Raw genomic sequence first — 27,390 nt, forward strand, 5'->3', positions numbered from 1 at the left:
GAACTGAGAATCCTGATGCTGGGGCATCAGTAAACACACGGAAGATGTTCTACGTTGAACTGCTCTGTTGCCAAGGCTGAAGCCAGTGTTTTGGAGCACCGCATCCCGCTCAACCTCTACCCCGAGGCAGTGCAAATTCTCACCGGAAAACACAAGTCCCAAAGTAGGGCTGCTTTGGGATCTGGCAGGGGAAAGCTCGGAGAAACACTGAATAGAACTCCCCCAGTCTGCGAGAGTCCACCCTTCTTTTGCTTAAACTGAATCTACCCAGTGAAGTCCACCCACCGGAGTAGTAGGTTTCAGAAGAGTTCAAGGTTCTGCACTGAGGCTCTCAATTGAGAACCCTCAGTGTCCCTGACACATGGCCTATGGGTAGACTCAAGGACACAAGCCCTGCAGCGACTGGATTTTTGTGAGGTCAGCCTCTGAAGGAGCACACTGTCCACCTGCTACCTCACTTGCTAGACTTTGCGTCAGTTGGGCAGGTGCTTAATGGAAGTGTGGGAATGTCGGAGAGCCAGAAGCAGGGGCTGTGGAGGGAAAGACACATGGAGCCCAGTGAAGCCTGGCTTTATGAGGTGCCTGTGAAATGTTTGCAGGAATCAGGGGGCAGTACTGTGGTTTATGACGACATATAGACACAGGGCTCTGGGAGCAGCGGGAGGCCAGGGGCCTCTCCCGGAACTGGCAGTGTGAGACTTGGGACCCTGAGCTGGAGCAGAATTCATCTTAGGAGGCACAGGTTTTCTGAGAGAAGAGGAGGGTGAGAATTAACACTGCCTTGGGACTGATCTCTTCAATTACTTTAAATTACCTTTAAAGTATGAAAGAGGATCGTCATTATTAATGGACACTCTTAAAATGGATGTGATTGCCTTCACCCAGCCTGTGGTGACTGTACCTTCAGGTGGTTACATGACAGCAACCACAGCGAAGCTCCTGGCCAGCAAAACTGAGGCCGGCCAAACACCACCAGACAATTCTGCTGGTTGCAGGGCACCTTGTGCTGGGTGCTCCAAAACAGCAGGTCAGGCCCGGGACAGCAGAGGGAGGGGGTGGTCAGAAATAATGAGCAGTGGGTAAGAAAGGAGCCTAAGAGAAGGCAGCTTCGTGTGTTCCAGAACATGGTGGAAAGTGAAAGCTGGCTCCCGCAAAGACCGCGAAGAGTTCTATCATTTACTGAGTGCTTGCTAGGTTCCTCACATGTTCTACCATCAGGCATAGAATTCTAAAGGTCGTGCCCAAGGCAAAACTCCTTTACGGTCTACATTCCCCTTGAACATCATCCATAAAGGACAGAACCTGGTTTTGTGTCCTGTACTACGAGGTGCCCTGTACATATAAATGTAAATGGTAAATAGTAACATGCAGTATGCAATCAAGTAAATATGCAAAATGTAATGAGGCGGATTTGATACCCGAGTCAAATAATTTCTTGCTCGCTCTATTTTATTTCGCCAATCTCATGGTGTTCTTGTTATAAATGCTGCATGTGTGATGTGACTCCAATGTGCCTGCTACTTAAATAAAACATTTCTAATCTTCCCAATAACTCTGATACACAAACAAGTCCGTTATGTAAGTGAGAACATGATGGTCAGGGAAGGTAAAGGATTTTTCCAAGGTCATACAGCAGGTGAGCATCTGAGTCAACATCCAGACCCAAGTCTACCTGGCCATGGCTCCATTTTCCCTCTCTAACTAAGGGCTAGTGACCTAGCTCTTGCACGTCTCCTTTTCTCTGTCACACAGCCTAGGGCAGGGAGCTTGTAACAATGGCAGCAGACACACATTAATGAACAGAGAGAAATATTTCCAGGTTCTCATCTGTATGGGTCACTGGAAAGTCGTCCCAGGGTTTATTCCACCATATGCACACTTCGTGCAAAAACACATGGTTATCTGATTTCAGATCTTGAAGGTGAGTCATTGGAAAACTCTTTAGGTCAAGGGAGCCTTGCATAAGAGGCAGAGGTATACAGTGTGAAAAACCTGGGGCCACTGACAGCACAGAGGACTCTGCCCCTGCATGGCACAGCAGAGGGGTGAGCCTCCTGGGCTCTACGCCCTGTCGGCATCCCTATCTCTGTCAGTGTGCTGGCTGCAGAGTGGGCAGCTGGGGAAGGGAGCAGAGATAGCAAGGAGACCTCGGTTAGGGTGAGGCTTGGCTGGCTTCCCCGGCTTCCCCATTCCAAGGGTGGGTAGGCCTACATTCACTCTTTGACGGGCAGGTGTCTTCCCTGGAGCAGGCCTGGGGGACCTCCAGGTGGGAAGATCCATTCTGTACCACCCCCATGGTGATCACAGTGCAGAGGGTGGCCAGAGCCTGGCACCTCTAATACTACGACAGAAAAGACACGTCATGCATTTGACCTGTACCTTTACTTGCATGGCCTGTGTGGGAAGACAAAAGAAAAGAAACAAGGAGAAGAGTCAGTCAGTAAAAAGCAGGGGTCCAAGGCATAAGGTAGCACATGTTAGTCATAGCTTCTTAGCCCCCATTTGTCAGCCAGCACAACCGAAACTCAACAGTTCTGGAAGCCAGTTGAGCATGGCATGAAAAGTGAGCGGGAGGTTAGTATGGAGGTTAATTTGGTCAAGAGGACTTACACCCAAACCAAGCAAAACACCCCCGAGTCAAGTTCACCTTGAAGATTAACCTCCCTGAGCGTGTGCCACTCAGACCCACGTGGGCTTCTGGTCTGGCCGCCCACACGAACCTTTTAGATCTAGAGCCTTTCCCCTCCCTTTCCTCCCTCCTTTCACCTGGGTGGGCTGTAGATAATCTGTCATGTAACCAAAGACCCCATTTTCTTTCTTCCTTCCACCCACCCACATTATCACCTTCAGCAGATCTGTGGTTGGGAAAAGAGAAGGAAGAACTGGGCTAAGGGGCAATGTGTGTGCTTCCATGAAAAGGAGGTTTGCTAACAAGAAGTCCTCTAGGGGCACCTGGGTGGCTCAGTTACTTAAGCGTCCGACTCTTGATTTCAGTTCAGGTCAGAGCCTGCTTGGGATTCACTCTCCCCTCGCTCTCTGCCCCTTTCCTGCTTGCACACACGCACTCTTTCTCTCAAAAGAAGCAAACATTAAAAAAAAGAGAAAACGTTTAAAAAAATAAAATAAAAATAGGCAAGCCTGCACCATGTGAAGTTCTTATCCCCACTAAAAGGTTAAATGAAGGCAAGTCAACCCAACATTAGGTATTAGGGGGAAAGGTGAATTTCTGCAAGCCAGCCTGAGAATGAGAAATCAAGAGAGAGAAAGCAAAGGAGGGAAGGCAATGAGAGGAGGGAGGAGGATGGAGGAGGGGGGAGGTGGGTAGGGTAGAAAAGAGTGAGAGAGGGAGGGGAAGCCCTCCCCCACCCCCAGGGGGAGACAGAGAGCTGGAGAGAGATAGAAAGGGGGACAGGTAGGGAGAAGGGGAGAAAACGGGAGCTGCACAAGAGCAAGGGGAACAGAGACTAAGTGAGAAAGGTGGGCACTGGAGGGAAGGAGGAGAGACTGGAGTAAGATAAGTCTGAATACCCTTGAAAACCTCAAAGATGAGCTCACAACTCTTCTCTGTCCTTTTTCAATACACCAAATTCACACTCATGGGTGGAGAGGCTTTAAACAATGAGGCACTCTAATATTTCCTGCCTTCCAACCCTTTTTTACTCATAATCTTGGGCAAGAGACCCACATTTCTTGGGCTAAACATGTTCTAACTTACCATTCCCCTCCAAGGAAGCTGCTGCCATTTTTACAGAAAACAAAACAAGTTTAAAAACAAAACAAAACAAAACAAAAAACACTTGCTCAGCTTAGTTACATTTAGCTTAACACATATTTGCAAACTGGTGTTATATAAAGAAAATATACAATGAGCTCTCCAAAACAACCTGCTTTCGCTGCCAGAAAAGGAACACATCTTTGAACCAATCTTCAATGAATCAAGTATAAATAGTGTGGCCCACCGTATATTTTGTTTCTGCCTCCTTTCCATTTGCAATGGCATGTGCAGTGTGTGTAGGCATGCAGCATTCGAATACACAGATCTCTGCCAACAACCGCCATATGCACTGAGGCCAAGTTCATTTATACAACACCAGAATTCAGTTAAGAGTGGAGATAAAAGCAAGCACAGGTGACCATTCAGATTAGGTAGCAGAGAGAACATCTAATTTCAGGGAGGAAAAGGCAGTGGAGATTGAACTCATAGTAAGAATACCTCCTCCTCATTCTCTCAATATGTAGTTCTACGTCCAAAGAATACCAGAAATGCCTATGAGTTGCTATTTATTGGAGGCATGGTATCTCTCCATCTGAATGAACGTGCTGCATTTATCTCTATCCTAGAGATGCAGTTTAAAGCTGACTTGTAAACATAGCATCCTGGTAGAGCTCGGAGGAGGCAGATAGTAAGCTCAAGCCCGTTCTATAGATTGGTAAACCGGGGTCCAGAAGAGTTACGTGGATGATGCAAGGCCAATACCTTTAGTCAACAGCTGGGCCAAGGGTAGGACTTAGCTTCCTTTCAGTCTCTAGTCCTACTTACTACTATACTTTGTGTCTCAACTGAGGCAACAAGATCAACAGGCATATTTGTCACCCTAAGGAGCATGGTAAATGTTATTTAACACCTGTGGCCTGTCCTCACATTCATCACACTGTAACGTTGACCCTTTTCCACGTAGCTCAGGAAAAACTGGCATCCAAGGTCAAGGGGAATTAAATGAAAGTGTTTGCTCCTACAAACGAACCTTATCAAAGATGCACAGATTCTGAATATGACCATCCTCTGACAAGACAAACATGCCCTTTTCCTTATTCGGCAATATGAATGAACAGAATTTCCAGTTAGTTTGTTAGTAGGTTAGTTTTGAAATGTCATCCTCTGTCACCTCATCTCTTTCCAAGTGTAAACCTAAGGGCTCTAAGTAACCACTCAACACCGGAGCATTGAGATGTCTTTGCCATTTCTGCTCATCTGGGATCCAAATCCTTATACCAGAGTCATTTCCATTGCTTTGCTGCCATCCGCTGACAATAACAATGGGTGCTAGCTGGTTCAGTGCTGAGCCCGTGGATCTAACCCAAGGTGAAGGTACCATAAAATCTATCTGGGGTTTATTGACTTTCTGTAGATGGGTGGAGCCAAAGGAGAGCCAGTGATGGCTGTAAGAAGGCTCTTCAGAGGGAATTTAACATAAATGTCCAAGGATCAGGAGTCTGAACAATCTTATCTTTGTGTATCTCACATGAGCAGCAGACACGTTTGTCAGAAGTTGAATGCAAAATGAATTTTGGAAAATCAAATAAAAATCATCTAAAGCACAAAAGGATCCACCTTATATAAAGTTCCTGTGCAGCAAAGATTCCTCTTGAATATGAACATATACTTCTGATCTCTCTACTTTGTATATGCACAATTTTATTTGTCAAACTTTATTCAGCAGTGTACACCAGATTCTAAACTCTAAGGGTCAATTTTTGGATGCTGGAAGAAGTGTGAGTGTCAGCGTAGCTAAAAGATAGAAGGTTTGGAAAGTTCAGAGAGACTTCAGCTAACCAGAGCTAGGCAAACATGGTGAAGTTTTGGGTGAAGTTGTCACTTTTCATTGTTATACTGGCCCCTTGTCTGCAGTTTCACATACACAGGTCTTCATCCCAAAAGGTTATTTGGAAAGATGCTCCAAAGGCTTTGCTACAAACCCAAGACTGTCATCTTTCCAGAACCGATTTTCACTTCTGAGGGTCCCCATGCACACTCCACCTTCATGTTCCTCAAAGGCAGTACTGTACCAGCAATGAGAGAGACGTAATCTCAGGTATGTCACTCATACTTGACATATACAATCAGCCCTCATTGAGGCACACTTCTCTAGGGAACAGAGTCAAGAGTAAGCCATAACAGCTGGTAACAAAAAATCACATTGCATGTATGTATTTACACCTGAACGAGTCTGTCTGAGAATTCTTTACAAACACAACAGCAAAGCCTCCCTTTGCAGAGCTGACTCAAGAGGAGCTGGGAGTGCAGGTCCCCATCGTGTATTCCTGCTACACACCTCCCTAGAAGTGACTCTTTTTCTCAGATATCTGGTATGCCCTCTTTTAAACATTTCCTGCGGGGAATGGACAAATGTTTGGGTTTCTGAATGCAACCCACATGGAAAATAAACAGAAGGCATTAAGAGGTCAGCACAACTGAAATCAAACAGCCGCTGGACGTTCCAGAGAGGAGGAAAACAAGCTTACTGTGAGAACAAGTGCTACGGAAATCTTCAAAGCAAGGTAATTTCCTCGTACCTAATCAAAAGGTGGCTCTAGGCATGTGCAGTTTGGCAGCTTCACCACACAAGAAGTAGTTCTATTTTCAAACAACTAACAGCAGCTTCGGTTTTGGAGACCTCTCGAATGCCTTAGGCAAGTCTTGAAACTTAAACTTTTTGACACACAAGCAGCTATTTATTCATAAAATGTGATGACCATGCTTATTTGGGAGCAGTTCCTTCTGGCTCATTCTCAAAGAAACAACAGTAGAGACTGTTGGTTTTTGTGGTTTGACCTAAATGCAGTATGGAACTAATCGCTTCATACACCCAAGATACATAGCTTAGGTCAAGATTGAAGAGTCTTTGGAATTGATTTCTATGGACTTACTTTCGACATCTTGCTTTTGCTGTCTCCAGTTAAAAATGCCAAATTATTAATTTCATTCTGAATCACAAAATTTTGCTCTTCCCTCTTGAAGTTCTAAGTGGGGGGCGGGGGAGAAATAAAAAAGCCAACATTACAATAATGTTTTCTGAGGTCTGTACCTTTCACAGCCATCTCTAAATCCAGGGCCCACATGTTCCTTACGTGAGATTTGCACCACAGGATGAAGACCTCTGCCACCATGCGGAAGAGCTGGTCAGAATCAGCATCGGGACTTTTGAGCCAGTTCGATCTGAAGTAAAAAGTAAATTGATATGCATATGAAATTCAGCAATGATTAAAAGAGTCACACTAAAAATTCTATCAACTTTGGGTGTGTACACTTATCCAGATAAAACTACATTCCCACCCAGAGGCAAACTTCAGAGAGACTAAATATCAGTACACTCCTTACATGCTTGTAGGCATGTAATTAATTGTAGATACTGCTGAAGGACCTACAATAATCATTTCCATCCTTACCAAAGGATTCAAGGGTTATCTTAGCAAACAGATGTCAGAGAACATTTCAATTTTGTCAAGGGTAGTTTTTTTTTTCTTTTTTTAAACAGATGAGGTGATTAAGGTTACACTCTGTTTTGGGACAGGCCTCCTTTAATCCCTAAGGCTAGCAAGACTAGACTTGGTCACTGTAACACCTAATCTTGTCATTGACACTTGACATTGTCAAGGCTCTGAAATATGGAGCACTCTAAAACCAGTTAAGGCCTCACACCCTTTCTTCTCAAAGCCAATTTTATGAATGAAATTTGTAAGGCAATAGATTTTCCACTGCTATTTTAAGTATATAGGCAGAAACCAAACATTTCCTATGTCCTCTGAAATGGTTTAGAAATTCCCTATTTATATAATATGTAATATAAAATTTGTAATAGGTAATATATATATTTATATATATGAAATTTATATATAGTCATTTCATTTTTTTTCTTTTTCTTTTTTAATTATAAACCAGCCCAGGTTAAGAATTTCACAGTGGTGGCAAGAAGGCAAAATTGCAGAAGAATTCAGTCACTTCTTACAAGTTGGTGTATCCCTAAGTATCTTACATATTTGAGTTTAATTATATTTTGAAAGGGCTAGATATTGCCGTTTTCAAATATCGGTGCAGAGTAACACAGTACAAGTTAAACTGTCTACCATCTTTCTTTGGTTAAAGAAAACTGGTTCTCATGAATGCTCTGAAAAATCCAATGTCCCTTATTAGTGCATGCAGAGTAACAGCTATCAAAACCCAGTTCCCTAAGCCTTGGGACATTGCTCTGAATTGCCGTGGGCAGCCTATACCTTCTGCCCATTCGTGGAGAGCAACAGGATAAAGAAGAAAGGTGAAGACTCATGAGGCCAAGACTGTCTTTGGACCCCTCTCTCAATACCTTACTGCTGAGGCTGAGTTTCAGCCTAATAGACATTCTTGTCTCATCTTTCTTGGGTTCTATTTCACTAGTCTTTCCCGTACATGGCAGACATTATAGGCTGCCTACCCAAAACTCATCCTCCTCTTCTTAGGAGCAAAAGCCCATTTTATTCAGGGTGGCATTGTGCCCTGCTGAAGACCACATTACCCAGCCTCCCTTGAGGGATAGCTACTATGTAACTAAGTTCTGAACAAAGGCATGGAAGTGGAAACTGCTGGATGGACCTTCTGGAAAAGCTCTCTAAAAATGCCTCGGATAGCTGAGGATGCCTGTGCCTTTCCCCTGTTGCTTTCATGCTTCCTGTCTGGAATGAAAATATGATGGCTTGAACTCTAATTGGCACAGTGCATCATAAAGTAACTTCAAAGATGGAAGCCAATGTTAAGTATGGAAAGACAGAGGAGTTAGGCTCTCTGATGAGGAGCAATCATACTGGCCCTGGAAACCTTTAGATTTCTTTTATGTGTAGAGATTTAACTTCTCATTTCTCTAAGCCACTGTAATCAGGTATCCATTATTAGCAGCCAAATGCAATCCAAACTTGAGGCTTGAGATTGGTAATGCTTTCTGATTTCATTCATATGATTTTTCAGGAGTGCTTTTTCTGGATCAAACGTCAACTTTGGTCACAACTGCCAGCCATTCATTCCTCAGTGTTTAGCTTGAAATGAGCTTTGTAAGTGTGCATTATTCCCTGAGTGGGAAGAGGTGAGGGGTCACATACCATCCTGCCATGGAAAAGGACAGCCACAGGGCGTATGGGCAGCAGGGGCTCTGCAAACAGGTGAGGTCAATATTCCCTCACAGGAGACAGAAAAGGATTCTGATCCCTTCGCCTTCATATAGGAATGCAGTTTCAAGTGAATAAATTTTGTTTTCAATACCCTTCTTCTTCTAGGAGGCAAATCTTCACTCTCTATTTCTAGTGAGGTCCTTCTCTCAGGTTTAGAGTGCTAGGTGTGAATGAAGAATACCTCATTACATGTTTCCCCAGGCACACAAACTCTCTACCTCTCTCAAATCAGAGGAAAATGGCATTGGCAGGTGAATAGAAGATCCTGACCTTACTCCTCCTATTTGCCCTTCTCCTTTCTGCCCCCAGATGAGGCAACCGGGCTCATCTCCTGCCTGCTCCCAGTCTCCCAGAATCCAGATCTCTCTCAATATCCAGACACCTGTCCTTTTGGAGGTACCGAACTGATACATAGGTTTTTTTATTTTTTAATCATCTGCACTGTGTGCTGCCAAAAGGCAGGTGGAACATTCTAGGCTGTAGGTGGGGAAGAAGATTGGTTTTAGAGGCAATGGGGGCGATGGCTGAAGCAACCCCAATGGATGAAATTACCGAGCATGTTAATAGAAAACAAGAACAAAATAAAATCTTGGATGACTTCAAGAGTAAAGAGAGTGAGATTTTCACTTTCAAACTGACAAGTTATCAGGTTTTCGAAGAAAGTAAAGCCAGTTATCAAGCTTTCAAAGAAAGTAAAGCCATGCTCCTATGTCCATGGTCAGGTTGTCGGAGTTAGAGCTGAGGGCTTATCTCAACTTTATTCCTAAGCCTCCTGCAGAGGACACAGCCCGAGGCAGTCACCGCACGGCATTTACTCAGATTCCCTTCTGTAGTCTGAGAGATGGTTTTTCACCCCAAGCTGCACGTTTAAAGGTGCTCATTTTTGTGTTCCGAGTGTTCCTGATTGCCAGAAAGGAGGCTGAGAAGCCATTGACTCTGGTGGAGAGATCTATTTAACCTGTGCTGACATATGTCCTGCACAAGGAGATAGCCAGCTATTTTGCCCAGCTCCGACCACACTATACCTGGAGTTCTTGCTTATTCTGTATCAGCTTTGGACTGAAGATTAATGAACAGAAGCTTCTGTTCAGAACAGTGTTCCAAATGGCAAAGAAACTTGAAACATGGCCATGACTGGGCCGAAGAAAGTAGAAAGGTTTAATGTGACCAGGAAGAACAGGGAGGAGGACAGGACAAGATGGCTCTCTTCAATATTTAAAGAGGTGCCATGAGAGACTGGAACAGTTTTGTGAGAAAAGAAAGGGGGTATTTATTCATCCGGTTACAGGTAAGATGAAGTGACCCCTCTTCTTCCTGCCAACTCCACACTCCCATAATTTCAAGCCAGCAATTCTACTGGTGAAGAAAGTACTCAAAGAAGGTAAAGGCATACACCTAAGAAGGAAGTATTTCTAAGCTAGGCTCCAGTGGCCATAACGTTCTCTGGTGCTCCGTGAAGAACGGGCTGAAAAATCGGGATGAATGAATTAATGATGATCTCAAAGACTCTCTGACATTGCCATTTTTAGCAACTGTCAAACAGTGTGTAAGGAGAACACACTCTATCTTGAGTTTGATTGTCAACAGTGACAAATGCAATTAAAGAGCTATTCCAGGAGCAAGCTTACTCTGCTTTCATTTTTGTTTTTACCTCACACTCTGACAAATTCCCTCTCTAAACTGCTAATGTCATTATACCATCGGAAATGACGAAAACGATGATCCTCATCGTTTGTTTTGCGAGTAAGGTTTCCCACAGAGAGTTAAGGGATTTTATTATGTATATAGTAAATGTAAAGCATTTATTTCGAAAGGCTAAATATAATTAATTATTTTAAACAATAAGCACAATTTGCCTTCTAAAATAAACGCTAAATGGGCATATCCAGACCTATTGCCTGCCCATGACAGAATGGCTTCCAACCCAAAAGTTAGCTATGCTCCCCCAAATAGTCCTAAGTCCTTTCAATATCTACAACAGAGTATTTTAAAATTAAACCTTTTCAAATTTACGTGTTAAGGACTTTAAAGAGGGCGCAGTATAATAAAAATCCATTTGGTCCTTGCTCTCCCCTAGGACTAATAATCCTTTGTTCTTCTGCTTGCCCACAGACATTAGCCCCCACCATGTCCTCACCTTCCTCAACATGCTGCTGAAATTCCATGGTCAATCGTTACGAATATTCTCTTCTATACACTCTCAACTCCCTAACCTATTTCTCTTTGTCATACTCACACTGCAAAACCCCGACCTTGGTTACATCCAACGCTTTTCCTACTCTGGGCCTGGCTCTGGGATGAACTGGCTGGAGAAAAAGACAACCTGGTGATGGGTCTCACTTTAAGTTCATGACCACAGATCTCAGGTGGGGCCCTTAATGCTGCCTGGCAATCACATGACACTGTTCTGACCCATCTACTCTCTCTCCCTCTCACTGGCTATCACCACACACTTTCTCTTTACTCCTCAAACCTCCAAACATCTTCTCCCCATCCTCAATATCAGCTGATGATCCTGCTTCCTACTTCACTGAGAAAATGGAAGCTATCAGGAAAGGACTCCTACAGACCCCAGACATAGTGTGTGTGTGTGTGTGTGTGTGTGTGTGTGTGTGTGTATCTGCCAACATCAGCACCTACACTCCCTGCCCCCCTGCTTGTTGTTGTGGATAAACCATCTAATGCTGACCCTTGCCTGTGTAGAGAACGTTGCGTTAGAAATTATCTCTCTCACTCTTACAAGATAAATTTCCCCTTCTCTACTAGATCATTCCCACTAATGAAGAAACAAGCTGACAAGTCTCCCATCTTAAAAACTCTTCTTTTGACCTTGCTTCTACCTCTAGTTAGCATCCTGTTTTTCTGCTCCTCTTTGTAGTAAAATTCTTTGAACAAATTGTCTGTACTTCTCTCTCCAAGTCTTTTTCTCCCATTTTCTTCCAACTTACTCCAAAGAGGCTTTACTTCATCTCTCCATTCCAACTGCTCTTGTCAAGATCACCAATGACCTTCACTCATCATTCTTCCCTCCTGGAGACGGTCTGTGAAGTTGGCACCCAGGACATACCATTCTGTTGGGTTTCCTCCTGTCTCATGGGTTGTTCCTCCTCAGCCTCTGCCATCAGTTCCTCCTCTTCTGCCTGACCTCTTGATGTTGGAGAGCACAAGGGCTCAGTCCTTGGAACTCTTCTCTCCCCCCACAATTCTTTCTCTCATCCAGTCTCATGTTCTCCAATATGTTAATGACTTCCAAATTCCAATGGCTACAACAGAACTCTCTCCTGAACTCTGGACACATATATTCAACTGCCCACTCAACATTTTCATTTTTATATTGAATAGGCAACCTAAGTGTAACATATCCAAAAGTGATTTCCAGATATTCCCCTTAAAAAATGTCTGTACCCACAATCTTCTCCTACTCAACTGCTGGACGTTCCATTCTTCCATTTGCAAGAATAATCTTTGACCCTCCTTTCTTCTCTCATTCCCAATTTGGAAGTCCTAAGGGCTCTAACTTCAAAATAGACTCAGAATCTGCCATCTTCTATCAACCTTTATTGCTACAACCCTGGCTCCAACCATCAAACTTTTTTTATTGTGGTAAAATACAAAATTTGCCATTAGTGACATTTAGTACATTCATAAGGTTGGGCAGCCACTATCATTATCTAGTTTCTGAACATTTTCAGGACTCCAAAAGGAAACCCCAATCCCATTAAGCAGGTGCTTCCTGGTCCCCCCTCCCCCCAGGACCTGGCAACCAGTAGCTGGCTCTGTCTCTAAGGATCCCCCATCAGCTCTTGACTGGATCATTGTGAACCTCCCAACTGGTCCCTCATCTCCCTATTTGCCTCTATGCTGTACTCAAAAAGTGAATCTGATCACATCACAGAGTAGCTTAAAGCGTCCACCAACTTCCCTTCTCAGAATAAAAGCCAGAGTCTTCACACTGGCCTCTAAGGGCCTACACTCTTGGCCCCATATTGCTTTTCTGACATCTCTTCCCTTCCTCCCTACTCCTCACTCTCCTCCACCCCAACATACTCCTTCCTCAGGGCTTACTCCACATGTTCCCTCTTCCTGGGAATATAACCCTTCTCAGACCTGCATGGTTTCCCACTTCATCTCTTTGCTCAAGTATTGCTTTCTCAGTAACAGTATATCTATCTATCCATCCATCCATCCATCATCTGTTTAAAATGTTTATTTATTTTGAGAACGAGCAAGAGAGAACACATCAGTGAGCGGGGGAGGAGCAGAGAGGGAGAGAGAATCCCAAGCAGGCTCTATGCTATCAGCACAGAGCCTGATGTGGGGCTTGATCCCAGGAACTGTGAGATCATGACCTGAGCTGAAATCAAGAGGTGGATGCTTAACTGACTGAGCTACCCAAGTGCCCCAGTAACATTCTATTTAAAACTGTGACTCCACCCACCTGGGGCACTCTTAAGTCTCCTTAACCTTGCTTTGTAGAATTTACTTATCTAAGTAAAGTATATCATTAAGTATGTAAGTACTTATTTTGTTTATTGTCTGTGTGCCTTACTTTCCTACCACAATGAAAGCCCTTAGGCCAGACATCTTTGTTTTGTTCACTCTTGTCTGCTAATGCCTAGAACAGCACCTGACATACAGTAATATCTGTTGAATGAATATTTGACAGAACAGCGGAGGGGAAGAAGTGAGTTACTTCTGCCCCAATCTGACCAATTCCTTCTTAGCTACAGTAGCATGTGAGGATGGAAGGGGTGGCCATGTCATTGACCATATGGAGTCGCTGCCCAAGGAAAGCGCAATCCAGAGGTCCTACACCCGGAATTTTCTCTTGGAGGGGCTGGGGTGGGTGGGGGTAGGAGCCGTGACTCCCTCTCTCACCTGTAACACAACCCCACACCACCTTTCTACTCTGTGGACAGGCTGCCCCAGGTCTCCCACATACCTGTTGTTGTCCACGTAGCGGATGAGCATGGGGTAGAAGGCATAGAGGTCTCTGCAGAGGACTGCAAACTCATCCAGGATGAGGAGCTCCGCCTCCTGAGTGTCTCCTTTGGTGTCGGCCTTCAGCTGCTCCTCCTCCTGCACAGTCTTCACAGCCTTTTTCTTCAGCTTCTCCAGAGTTGGGATGAAGTGGCTTTTCAGCAGGTCCGGCCTGGCTTTGCTGATGATTGGCTGGGCATACACTGTGTTTGCAAACAAAAAGCCTCCCCCTCATTTCACACATTACAACAATTAATAAAAGGAAAGAGGTGATCCTGAAAGGTGAGGCTGTGACAATCCATCAACTCAAGATAGCCCCTGACTCTTGTTCCCTTCCTTAGTGGCCCACTTGCTCTCAGGAAGCCACAGGTGGGGAATGGAGCCACAGGACAAGGTCCCTATTCCTGTTCTGCTTGTCCAGGCCACAGGGAGCCCCTGCCACCCCTGACCTTCTCAGGCATGCCTGCTGTTTGCCACACCTCTTAGCTCCTTATCATAGTCTTAGCATGTTCATCCTGGTTTGGGCTTACTAACAATATTACCAATTCCTTGAATGGAGCCTTTTCCCCCTAATAACCAGCTCTGTGCTGAGCCAAAAGTAGGCACTCAGTGCTATGCTTTCTGGTTATTTTATAGAAGAAACTCCTGTTAAAAATGTATTAACCCACCCACAGTTCTCACTCTCCAATGTTTGAAAACTGCCAACTCGCTGCCTGGGGGGCTCCTCTGGGTCCTGAGGAAGCTAGATCAACTAATTATCTGGTATAATGAATGGAGGGAGAGGTTGGGGTGGCCACCAGAAGTCAAAGAGCAGATACAATAATCAGTGGAACTTGGGACTGTGATTCTGGGCCTCTTAAAGAGCAAGATAAAACTTATGTGTCGTACCCTTTTCCTTAAATGGAATATCCTCTTGGTCCAATTCATTATAAAGATCAGAATCAGAGTAATTATGAAAGAAATAAGTGAAATAAAATTAATAAGAGTCAAGAATCAATGCCAATGTGCATGGTGTACGTTTTGTGCATTTCAAGGTTTCTTTAGCTTGGGGCATTTCAACCGGAAATAACCTACATTCTGGCACTTTTTCTTTTAAATCTGCCTTATTTTTCACTTTCACAAAAATGACCATTACAGAAAAAGGAGACGAAGGCAGCTTTTGCTGAGATGCATCAACCGAGAAGCTGAAACTCAGCGCTTTGAGAGCCATTCACATTCTATACCTTGCCCTGCCCGGAGGGTTACTTCTGCTTTGGACCCGTAATCAGAATGGCTATTCCAGATGTGGGTGAGATGGGGTTACAACTTAAAATCACTTTTTTTTTTTTGGTGCCAGCAATTAAGTGGCCTGAGATATGGATACCCCTGTGGAGTAACAAGTCAAGTTCAACTGCCACCAGCACCCCTTGTGCTGTGACATCTTTCCTCTCTGCACCTCTAGGGAGCTGAAGGAGCCCGTCCTTCCGCCTGCTTCTGTCCCTGAATCCCTCATGAATTACAAATTAGAGCTTCTCAACAAATTGCCTTGGGGTTGACAATGCTCTTGGGCTAATGGGTCAGAAAGGAACCTCAACTTTATTTACTTATATTGTTCACAGAACCCTGCACCATCTAGTAGCTATGGGCACCTATAATATTGATAATTCCAGTCTCGGTTCATTTCAGAGACAGGAAGGGGGTAGGAACTTTTCTTCCTTGGTCTTGCAGAGGAATACCTTCTCATTTGCCTGGGAAGATAAATATCTAAGGTTGGGTTAATAGCTCCCTTTGGCCCAGTCACTGTGTCTCCTGATCCAGGGGATGGCATGGGTGAAAATGCCACCATGGAGCTGTCTACACTGTAGGTTGATGACAGGCAATGGCTTCCCCTTGGCTTCTGTCTCCTCAGACTTTGCTTTGACAAGAGGACACTAAATATTCATGGTTTCCTAACTGTGGGAAGTATGGTTATTCATTTTCCAAGCCTTTCCTTTTTTTTTTGAGCTTGCTTTAGGAACAGAAAATCAGCTAACAAAAATCATTAAAAGCCTATTGCATGCAAGCAGTTCTAGGGGGACACAGATATAATAAACAAAAATCCCAAAGTGATGCTGCTGTGAAGCTAAATTAGAGAGTGTCTTAGAAAGCATAACGTGAAATACAAATGCTAGCAATCTGAGTACAGCTCAGATGGGAGTGAGTTTTCTACATGTACAAAACACACAGAATCACTTACCAGGAAAATATCCACAATTATTACTGTAAGAGCAAACGGGAGTCTTAAGTACCAAAAGCAAATAAAGCAATGAACATCTGAGTCAGGCAGAGTGTATCGAGAAGGGCTTCCTGGAGATTCGAGGGACTTGGCTTAGGTGAGGAGTGGGCAAGAGGCATTTGCTCTAGGAAGCTCTCCAGGGGAAAACCTTTTTACTGTTAAATAGCTAAGATGGGGAGGGAGACTAGTTTAAAGATGGACTAAGATGAAAAGAAAACACAGGCACCCTGGCCTTGTGCTGGGGAAAAGAGGCATTTGTGGTACCTGCGATGCGCTTCATCCAGGATGCCTCGTCGATGCCCAGGTTGTTGTTGATGATTTTCAGAATGTTTCCCAGGATGACACTGAGGTGTTCAGAGGTGACCTTGGTGCACCAGGGCCCCGTGCTGGGGGGCAGGTGCTCTGGCCCCCGCTCCCACCAGTAGGACAGGTAGTTGCACAGCATGGGCAAGATCACCTCGATGACGTGGGGCATCTCCGTGTACCGGGCCCCTGACTCGGCCAGGTCGCTGATTTCCTTCATCAGGCCTTCCAGCTGAGGGATGTCAGGACACATCTCTTCCACTGTGTCTGGCATCCCCAGAACTGACCAAGAGGGTACAGGAAGAATACAGGGACAGTAATTCAAAAGCACAAATAATGCAAACTTCCCTGTCTTCCCCACCCTTCCTTTGGTCTTGAGACATTAAGTTTCCACCCTCGAGCTCCAGATGAGTGAGCACTGGATATGGGGGAGTTTCTGTCCTCAGGTGTTTGTGTAAAGATGGTGGCCTCCAGAGGCTGGATTATCTTCCCAGATGCCATACTCAGGATAGAACACTTCAACTTAATGCCAAAGGAGCATCACAGACAGATGAGGGACATTTCCTAAGACTTCTCTGAGATAAAGCCAGTCTCTTGACATCTCCCTCTCTGCCCTACTGCATGCATAGCACAAAAGACAATACTAGAAGGAGAAAAGCAACTAATCTGTGTTTAGTTGAAAACATGTAGAGTTCAGTCATCTGGATCTCTGTACTGGTTAGAAAAGGAAAAGAAACCCCTCTCATCAAATATTCCTTCAGCTGGACCAGAGATAACATTACCTTCCATAGGTTGAAATTTGGTGGTGGTAGTGGGGGAGATTGTATTTGAATTAATTTCTGCATTTCCAACAGAAGTTATTGATGACCTGTGCCAAGACTTCCTGTCATGCTTAAACCTTTTTGTTTCTGAAGGCTTCTATGTGAGGAAGAGTGATTAAGCCCCACCTTTTCCTCACACTGAAGACTGAGGTCACTTCACTGAATGCGGACAGACAGGATGATGTGGCAACAGATGGAGTTCAATGTGAAATTGAGGAAGGCTGTCAGATACAAGAATCAAAAACAGAAGCAGCCAGGGGATATCCATCCTGTTCTACAGGGCAGACAAGGAGAGACTGGAAGCATCCTGAGGTTCTTAAAGGGTGAGAAGATTAGCAGGGACTCTGAAAGCAGAGCAAGCCCACAGCTCTGTCTCCTCCCCTGCCCCCCATCTGCCTACTTCACCTGGACCCAGGACACACATCCTATGCAGACTCCACCCACAAGCCAAACTTCTCACACTGCGGCCAAAGCATCAGGCACCACAGGGGCGAGGGAATCTGAGAAGCCACAGGAAAACGGGGAGCACTTTTCTGGAACATCAGTCCCACTAGATGAGTCGAGGAAATTATTTTTGATGCTTGGAGAAAAATGCGACGTTCTCATGAATTTCAAAGGACAAAGTGGAAGACTTCAAATAAAGTCTTATCTTTTGTGAACTGAGTTATGCCTGCAGGCCCTTTGCCATTGCGGTTACCGCTGGCTGGAAGTCTCCCTTCTCTATCATTTAGGTATATAGGAACTGAAGGGTTAATGAGTAAGAGAGGTCAGACAAATTCTGTGGCCTTTAGAAATACTGGTCAGTTGAAAGGAACCATTTTGATTTCTTCCTTGATTGTACTTTTCGGAGCAGAGATATAGGACAATGCTGGCCATCGTTGGAGACACTAAATCTGCACCTGAGACAAGTGAGTCTATTGGATGGCATGGACTGTTGCAAAGCAAATGATACGCAGGAGCCTCCCTGCTATGGAGGAGGCCCCATGAGTTCCTAGCACTCTTTGCTTAGTGACGACTTTTTGCTGCTATCACTGTGGCTAAACATCTCTCTTCCTTGAAAGTCCTAAGGGGACCAATGTCCTTTAAAATCCAGACAATTCTGGGCCCCTGGGTGGCTCAGTGGTTAAGCCTCTGACTCTTGATTTTGGCTCAGGTCATGGTCCCATGGTTCCTGGGATGGAGCCTGGGGTCGGGCTGTGTGCTGACAGTGCAGAGCCGGCTTGGGATCCTCTCTCAGCCTCTCTCTCTGCCTCTCTCTCCCCCACTTGCACTTGCCTGCTCGCTCTCTCAAAATAAATAAATAAATAAATAAATAAATAAATAAATAAATAAATTAATTAATTAAAAAAAAAATCCAGACACTTCAAAAGGATTAGTAGCATGAGAGCCAGAGAATGTGACACTCCTGTGATTTGCAAGGGAAGGGAATTATAAGGGTCACACATGGCTTACTGCCAGTGGTGGTCATGTGCAGAGAAGAAGTCTAGTCTGTGGACACTGCAGCAGAACAGCCACCAGGGGTGACATCAACATGGGGGTCTGGAGGAGCCTCACAAAGTAATTTTACATATACAAGAAGTTAGAGACCGGGAAGTCAAGTTGTAATTTTACATACACAAGAAGTTAGAGACTGGGAAGTCAAGCTTTTTATCTTGAAACTCTGCACGTAGAACAGTGCCAACTGCCACAGATGCAAGTGAAGTTTACAACTATTGGCCGTAACGTTATAATTAAGGCAGCTCAGTGTTTGTGTTTAAATGTCACACAGACAATACATCACCATGGACACTTTCTTCCCCTACCTAAGAAAAGAGTTGCTTGAGGGTGCTGCACTGGCATCATTATAATGACCTTTAAAAGTTATTTATATGTAATTGGTCCTTGAGTGAAAGAAACGTTTGTGACTCAGATGGTGTTTTATACTCCTAATGCCACATAACAAACCCAAAGAATGAACGCTGCTGAAAAACAGCCTCGGCTCGGTCCTATTAGAATCAGACACAAGGGGTGCCTGGGTGGCTCAGTTGGCCAAGTGTCCGACTGACTCTTGGTTTTGGCTCAGGTCATGACCTCACGGTTTGTGAGTTCAAGCCCACATTGGGTTCCGTGCCGACAGCCTGGAGCATGCTTGGGATTCTCCGTCTTCCTCTCTCTCTGCCCCTCCCAACCCACACCGTCTTTGTCTCTCTCAAAATGAATAAATAAACTTAGGAAAAAAAGAATCAGGCACGAGACTGTTGGAGTTATCATTAGAATATACTTCCCTTTCATCTCTAGATCAGTGGTTCTCAAAGTGGGGTTGTCCCACCAGCAGCATCTGGAAACTTGTCAGTCCCGATCTCCTGAGTTAGAAACTTTAGGGGTAGCATCCAGCAATCTTTGTTTTACTAAGCATTCTGAGTTAGCTTCTCAAGTCAGATTTTCTCCACCAGGCAGCTCTTTCATAAGGCGGCATGGGAGAGCACCACCTCTTTGTGTAAACAGACATCTCACACGGGACCTGGGCCACCGCTCTCTCTGGACGACTGCTCCAATAAGGGCATGGAAATAAACTGGCTGGTGACTAGGGTATCTTGTTTGATAATCTGATTAACGGACCACTGCCGCCCATAACCAAAGGTTTATCTAATTTTGAATACCTAGAAGATACTAGTATTCACCTTTTCTAGGCCTATCTTAATTTCTGGATGAATCAGAAAATGCTCCAGGGTCTTACAGAAGAGTTACTAATATGAGGAAGTGCTGGCAAAACACCAACTGTCCATCAATAGAGATGTCCCATTGACTGAAGCCTTGATAAATCAGCTCATATTTCTAAACCAAAGGCTCACATCGTTTGTCACCCTATACATTCCTCCCCCACCTTGGTCCCTCGGGGCCACTCACTTTGTATAATGAATGAAGTCTGCTTTCTTAGGGTCCATCAGGCCTTCAGTCATTCTCTCGCTCCAGGCTAACCTGATTATCCCAGAATACATATTCATGTATGCTCTACTTTTCAAGAGCCGCACTGGTCAGCATTCCCTCTGTTGATTAACTGAATGATGGAAAACATGGACTCAGGGGACTGGGACACATCCCACAGTGTGTCACTGATGGATGAAAAACTGTCATCTCTAATCACACCCTTCTCTCTTTTTCTCCCTGTGGAGTATGCAATGATTTATATTTATTTTTTATTTATGGATATGTCTTACTAAATAAAGGTCAAGTATATAAAATAAGAAGGAACAGGTTTCTAATTGCCCTTGAGAAGAACAACGGAACAGAGTCATTCCCTTGCTTACCAGAGCCCATTCAGGGTTTCCCCCATCTTTGTCAAGTTCTGATTTTACCCTCTACTGTACGTCTATGAGCTGAAGAGCGGAGAAGGCCTATTTCCCGAGGCATAGCTCTACACCCTGGTCAAACAGAGACACAGGACTTCCTGAATCACAGTTGGGGCAGATCAAACACCTAGCACTCTCATGAGTGGGCCCATATCCCTTTGGAGCCGGGGAGGAACACTTTACCTGGCACCTGCCTACAGAGGTCACAGCTCTTTCTCAACATTACCAAAGCCTGCTTAGTGGTTGAGCTCCTATGTTAGCTGCAAGATGTGACTCATTTGGTATCAGCAGAGGGTGGAGAAAAACAAGGTTAGAGATCTATTTTTGCTAGTCTTAGAAAGGGGAAAAAGGGTAAGGTGAGGCTGAGAGGGTTGGGAAATTAGAGATTTCACATGAGACTTTGGCAAGCTGAAGCATCTGGGCAAGGTTTTCTCTTGACTCAATCTGGGAACACTCCTCTCCCCTGTATTCTAGCTCAGGACCAGAACTTTATTAAGTGGCCTTGTCTAAACTGGCCTGGTTGTCATTTCTGGGGACGATGTGCTTCTTTTATCTGAAGTATCAAGAACAAGTGGGAATAAAGCCACTGTGGCTTAGTACTCTGTATTCTTACATGCAGAGAAGAGAGTGACAAAGGAGTGTAACATGAATGCTTACTCTCCAAACTCTCTTCCTCAGGATCTCATATCAGTTTGAAAAGGGGGCTTGACTATGATGAATTGCTACACAGTTTAGTCATCTACTGATACTGTAAATCAATATTTTAAGAAAATATTGGTTCTTAATAAGATAGGCTCTGGTCTGAAATGGCTATGTTTTTTTTCTTCAGCAATATTGATTAGGACCATAGGTGTGGTAATTTTTGCTTCATGTTACATCAAATTATCATAGTTCTTTCTAGTTGGAGTCCAAGTTTCATTCAAGCTCCCTTGGAGTTCCTTTGTTCTATTCCACTGACTTCTAGTAGGATCACAGTTCATCCATATATGAGGACTCTCGATCCTAACTCCCCAGCAGCAGGTGTATAACCTGCCTTGGATTCCAGTTTCAGGGTGTTTTAGAATATGGGGGGGTGGGAGGTGGGGAACTTTTTCTGTAAAGGGCCGGATAGTAAATATCTGCAAGCCAGACAGTTTTTTCCACTATGAGTTAACTCTGCGCCTATGGTTGAACTGAAGCAGAATGTGCCACTCAAAAATATGCCTCTTTGGCGTAAGGATTGTTTGGGCTGATTTTTTTTAAGAATCTACAAACACAGGAAGAAGCTCTGAAAATAGAGAAGTTATCCTTGTGTAAGAGAAATCTAAATTTTATAAAGGAAATTTACATTAGAATGGGGGCGTGTACCAGGAAGTGAGCTATTTACCAGAGATCACCTTTTCATCTGAGAGACTCAACTACAGGGCAGGGCACACGTTTACCAAATGTTTCTACTTTTTCCCTTTCTATGAATTGTCTTCCTCCTTTTGAACTCCCAGAGCCCTATCCCTTTCCTTAGCTCTGAATGGGGTGTCTATAATTCTCAATTGTTTGGCTGCATTTGGAGTCTCATGTCTTTGTGGGGCTCCTGTAAGTACTCGTATATATATAATTAATTTTTTTTCTCCTGTTAATCTCTGTTTTATGGGTGGGGGCCTTAGCCAAGAACAATTAACAGTAGAGTGAAAATGGGGTGCCTGGGTGGCTTAGTTGCTTGAGCATTCGACTTGGGCTCAGGTTGTGATCTCACAGTTTGTGGGTTCAAGCCCTGCATCAGGCTCTGTGCTGACAGCTCAGCGCCTGGAGCCTGCTTCAGATTCTGTGTGTCCCTCTCTCTCTGCCCCTCCACCACTCATGCTCTGTCTTGCTCACAAATAAACATTAAAAAAATTTTTTTAATAAAGAATAGAGGGGCACCTGGGTGGCTGGGTCGGTTGAGCATGCAACTTCGGCTCAGGTCATGATCTCACTGCTCATGAGTTTGACCACCACATGCGGCTTTGTGCTGACAGCTCAGAACCTGTGTTTCCCTTTCACTCTGCCCACCCCCTCTCGTCTTCTGTCTCTCTCAAAAATAAACATTAAAAAAAAAAAAAAAGAATAGAGAAAAAATTATTTTCCTCTCCCCCACATGGTGCTAAAGTGGCCACAGACAGTATGTAAATGAGGTGTGAGCATGTCCCATTAAAACACTATTTACAACAATAGGCAGCAGGGCCAGATTAGGCCCATAGCCATAGTTTGCCTACTGCTGTTCTAGAACTTAGTGTGTCAGTATTCCCGTTAATTTCTCTTTCTTGTACAATCTCAATCCCCTCTGGTGTTTTTCTATGATTTTCTATGATGATAGATAGCATGGGGTCATCCTCTTTAGAAACACAGCCTCTCCCTGGACTTGGAAAGTATAATTAGGTTACTAGTGCACATATGCTTCTTCTGATGAGGATCTGGAGAGGAACCGTGATAAAGTGGTCATATCCCCAGGTGCAGAAGGGCACTTGAGACCCAGGGTAGACTAGAAAGCCTAAGGTTTTAGGATGGAAGGGATTTAGAATCCAACCACATTGTATGGAAGAGGAAGCCAAAGTCCAGCGTACTTTGTTATACGTACTTGCCCAAGCCCATTTTTCTAGTAAGATGGAGACATGCCACATGTCTTTGACCTCCTCTCTCCTCTCAGACCACATAACCCCAAAGTTCTACAAGGCTGCTGTTCCCTGCCTGGGTGGCCTTCCTTCTTGGATGCTCTCCTCTCAACATATGGATTGATGACCCCTGAGGGATGATACTTACTAGACCTCTCTCTGGGGGTTTTGGTGTTGAAGACTGAGAGTGGATTGTAGCGGTTAAGAGTGGGCTCCAAGAATGCCACCGGTATGGCAGCTGCCAGTGAGGCCAGACATTCTCCAAGGGCAGGACGTTGCCTGGAAACAAAGAAGTCCATTTAGAAGTGGTACCACCATATGCTGGCCCCATGCACTGTGCGCCAGGCCCCTTTCCCAAGATGTCTCATAGATTACTCTACTGGACATCCTTGGGTCCTGGAGTCAGCAAGATTACATACACTTTTCCCTCCCCATCTTTCTCTGGACACTGATCAATGGCATAGTCTCACCACCTGGAAACTGGTTCTTAAGTGGCTGAGGCAATATAATAACACACTATGTAGCTTTGTTCTTCTCTCCCAGCATTTCTGAGACCAAGTTTTGCAGGCATCCAAGCTGAATTTGATCCTCTCTTTGTACTCAGAATGTTTTGAAATCATCTGTGTAAGTTCTCTGTGTCTATTCCCTGCTTTGGATGGAGCCAGTGTCCAGCAGAAGGAACAGTAGACAATGGGCCAAAAGCAACAATAAGACACAAAAGAAAAACCTGCTTTGCAAGAGAAACGTCAGATCCTAAAGCTCATTGCTTGATTTAGAGGAGAGACCTCTAATACCTGTTCCTTCTCACAAATACTCTATACAAATATGTGAGGGTCCACCATGTATAAAGCTCTGGGTCTCAAGTCTTTCTGTGAAACAAGCACCCAAACAAAAAGTGCTTAGGATTCCTTGTTCAGATTTCTAGTTCTCCAACTGAAAGAACTTGCCCTTGCCTGCCTGCTAACCAAGTCTGCAAGCCTAAGTGATGAGAACTAGCCACTGGCTGGTCAAAGCAGGGCTGGTACTGAGATAGTGCTTCCCTTTCCCAGGCCTGGGCTTAGTCTTGGAGTTGTCCTGGCTAGCCTTGCAGGTCCTGCTAGTGAGACAATACAGTTACAGTGCTGTCTTGAAGGGTTCTGTATGGGCACAGACACCTGTTGCTTTCTAATGAATGAGAGACCAGGACCATCTGTTTTTTAGTCGTCAGTATCTTCTGTCAATTACTGGCATTGGATGACAGTCAGACTACAAACCTGTTATGTGAGTTACACATGTGATGTCAGTTCCCAAATAAGGAGAAAATTTGAAATATTTCTTCAAACAAAGTAATACTATGAGTCCTTTGTTAGACCATGACACAGATAATTTGTGGGAGATGCAGACAATAGGTCTTTAATTAAGGATTGGATGGGGCTTACAGTGCTCCAACGTATCTTGTTTGCCTTCCTTTGCATCTGACCAAAGTGAGCGCTGATGCTGTGTATATGAAGCCCACTAGCAGAATCCCTGGGAGCTGAAGTTATCCATCTGTATCTTGGGGGAGGTTCTAGAACCATCATGGGGGAAAACTGTCAGCTAGAGAGGGTGCACTTGGAGTCAGGGGCAAATGCTAACCCCGCACTATTGCAGTTCTGTGGAAACAGAAAGGCATTCAGCTCAGGGTTCCCTTCAGCTCCCCAACAAAACCAGAATCGAAGGCCATGTTAATTGCCCTTGACTGTGATAACAGCCGACAATTCCAACAGCACCAAGAAGCCAGAATGTCAAAAGTGTAGGCTCTCCGGATGAGTACAACAAGCATTTACTATGGGGTGGGGGATGGTTAGGGAAACCATTGCTCACTGAGGAGTAAGCCACATAGTTTGAACCTTAACCTTTGTCTTCCAGATAGTGAAAGTCCTTCTCCTTAGAACCTAAAGCAATGTGATAAAATAACATATATTTATGGTCTGATTATTAGAATTAGGACCAACTAATTAAAGCAGAGAAAGAGACCCACTTGAATTGGATTATTGGATTAAAAATGTGATCTTAATTGTTCATAAAAAAAATAACTTGTCATGGCTATCTGGGGTACAGTCAGAGTCTGCAAGGGGCAAGCGTGAGGGGCCAAGAACTGCCTAGATGCAATGGGGAACCTGTTGGACTGGAGGGAGAAGGGAAGAGAGAGAGGAGGGGGAGGGTGGGTGAGTGAAGGGGAGAAAGCAGTCTTGGAACCCACCCTCCAACTTCCATCAAGTTACCAAACGTAGGGAAAAAAGTCATCCTTTGATTAACTTAAAAGACAATATATGTGGTTTTAATCCTTGTCTTCTACCTTCTTCTTAGGCTCAGCTTTTAGGGGATTACCTGACAGCTTGCTTATTAGCTCCGAAGTGTTTGAGTAGGTAACTTTAAAGTCAGCCTCCCGCAAGCAAGCAAGAATGTCCTCAGTCAGGCAATCACTTTAGGTGATGGCACAGACTTATCCTTTTGCTGGAGGTCCGACTGTGAAATGCCCCCATCCAGGGCCGCTCTGGAGACAGAACAGCAGCCCTCAGACAGAACAGGTCCTCTGTGTCCTGTGTCTGGAGCTGCCAGGCTCCAGTGGGAGGCCACAACCCTGCTGGAAGGGGAGGGAGTGAGAACTGGGCTTCTCTGTGGGGCACTTCGCTTCACTTCTGAGCAAGCCTCAGGCCAGTCCTCTTCCCTCAGCCTGCACTCCCTCTCACTACCACTTTTTCCCCCATTATTTCTCTTCTTTGCTGAGCTCAAGATGGTAGACAGGCCCAAGAAGAAGGGCATCATTTTACCTTCAGGCTTCAATGACCAGCACCCTGAGTGATAACTGAGGGGAGCGAGGGCCTGGGTATATCAACTATGAGGATATGCAAGTGGTGGCCGTTCTTTTCAATTAAAAGCCTCACTGTTTCTACCAACCACAGTGGCCACTGAGGAGATATACTCGATTTCCTCAGTCTTGCCTTTCGAGGAGGAGGAGGAGGAAATAAGGTGACAAACCATGAAGGTGAAAGAAACACCACAGGGAGAGCGGTGATGAAAGAAAATCTGGGCGAGCATCAGGATGACAAGGGGTAAAGTCGAATCTGAGCACAAAGTCTACTTGGCCCAGCAAGATGAACCTCGGAAAACAGCTGGTCCTCAGCTGCTCTGGTGATAACTTGACCCATCATTCTTCTCTTTTCTCTTTCTCTGATCAAAAAAGTCCTGATCTCACAAAAATAGATTTCTAGAAAGTTAGCCTGTTGGCAAAGGAACCCTTGGGGCAAAAGACAGTTTTCCAGTGTTGTGCTGCCTCGGGGACATGCATTCCCTGTGTTCTCTGATATTAATTACTGACAAGCCTGAGCCTCAACAAGGCTCACAACAGGGCATTTTCTAGTCTAGGGCACACAATGATGCTAATTAGCCATTCAGCTAACAGGGAGGATAAACACCAGGTCTCCTGGGTCAGCTGTTAAAAGTTCTGTAAACGTAAAGCCCAGAAGTTGGCCAATTAATGCTGCAGGCTTTGAAATAACAGAGTGAATGACCTTGGCCCCCAGACTCCTAGAGGGACTGAGCAAAGTCCTGCTGTTATAATGCTTCTCTAGTCATTAGTGCCCCCCCCCCGCCCCCCACCCAGGGGGAAGGGTGGGTATGGACCAAGCAGAGCAAGAGCTATGGAAGCATCTACAGAGCAACCAAAGAGTCTACTTGAAGAATTTGTTCACTGGATATGGAACCTACTTTCCCTTTCCCCTTCAGTTCTTACTGCCCAGTACAGTATTTTTCATATAGAACTTGGTCAATGGTGTCAGATTAAACAGAGCGCAATTTGTATTTCAATGTTCGTTACTTCCTAATTTGTTAAGTTGCAGGCTCTCCTCGTCAATCTCTTGATTTTATTTTCCATGGGTCCAGATCTTGCCTCTCAAATGTCTATTGTTAGGGATCCAGGCAGAGCCACAGTTATCACGGTAATAAGAATTATGCCTTGCACATATCTGGAGCTTTACAGTTTCGAAAGTTCCTTCGTGTATGTTCCCAAGGGTGCTAAGGAGAGGAAATGATATGTAGCAGAGGGACAGAACATGGAGGCAGGCCACAGTTCTAGAACAGCAATACTAGTCTCCTCAGAGGTTTAGGGAAGGTGTTCAGTGTTTGGTCAGAACCAACTGGTC

General features: G+C 44.6%; 1 protein-coding gene across 1 annotated transcript in view; it reads right to left on the reverse strand.

Annotated features, from left to right (window-relative positions):
• Positions 1-27,390, reverse strand: part of RYR3 (ryanodine receptor 3) — a 367,593-nt gene that overhangs the window by 53,610 nt on the left and 286,593 nt on the right. Inside the window, exons 65-70 of the mRNA XM_049611650.1 lie at positions 23,376-23,506; positions 16,415-16,735; positions 13,859-14,099; positions 6,850-6,937; positions 6,649-6,741; positions 2,380-2,394 (exon numbers count right to left, since the gene is read on the reverse strand). Of these exons, the coding sequence (XP_049467607.1) occupies positions 2,380-2,394; positions 6,649-6,741; positions 6,850-6,937; positions 13,859-14,099; positions 16,415-16,735; positions 23,376-23,506 (889 nt within the window). The remainder of the gene's footprint in view (positions 1-2,379; positions 2,395-6,648; positions 6,742-6,849; positions 6,938-13,858; positions 14,100-16,414; positions 16,736-23,375; positions 23,507-27,390) is intronic.

The sequence above is a fragment of the Panthera uncia genome, assembly GCF_023721935.1.
Source record: "Panthera uncia isolate 11264 chromosome B3 unlocalized genomic scaffold, Puncia_PCG_1.0 HiC_scaffold_1, whole genome shotgun sequence".
NCBI classification, from domain to species: Eukaryota; Metazoa; Chordata; class Mammalia; order Carnivora; family Felidae; genus Panthera; species Panthera uncia.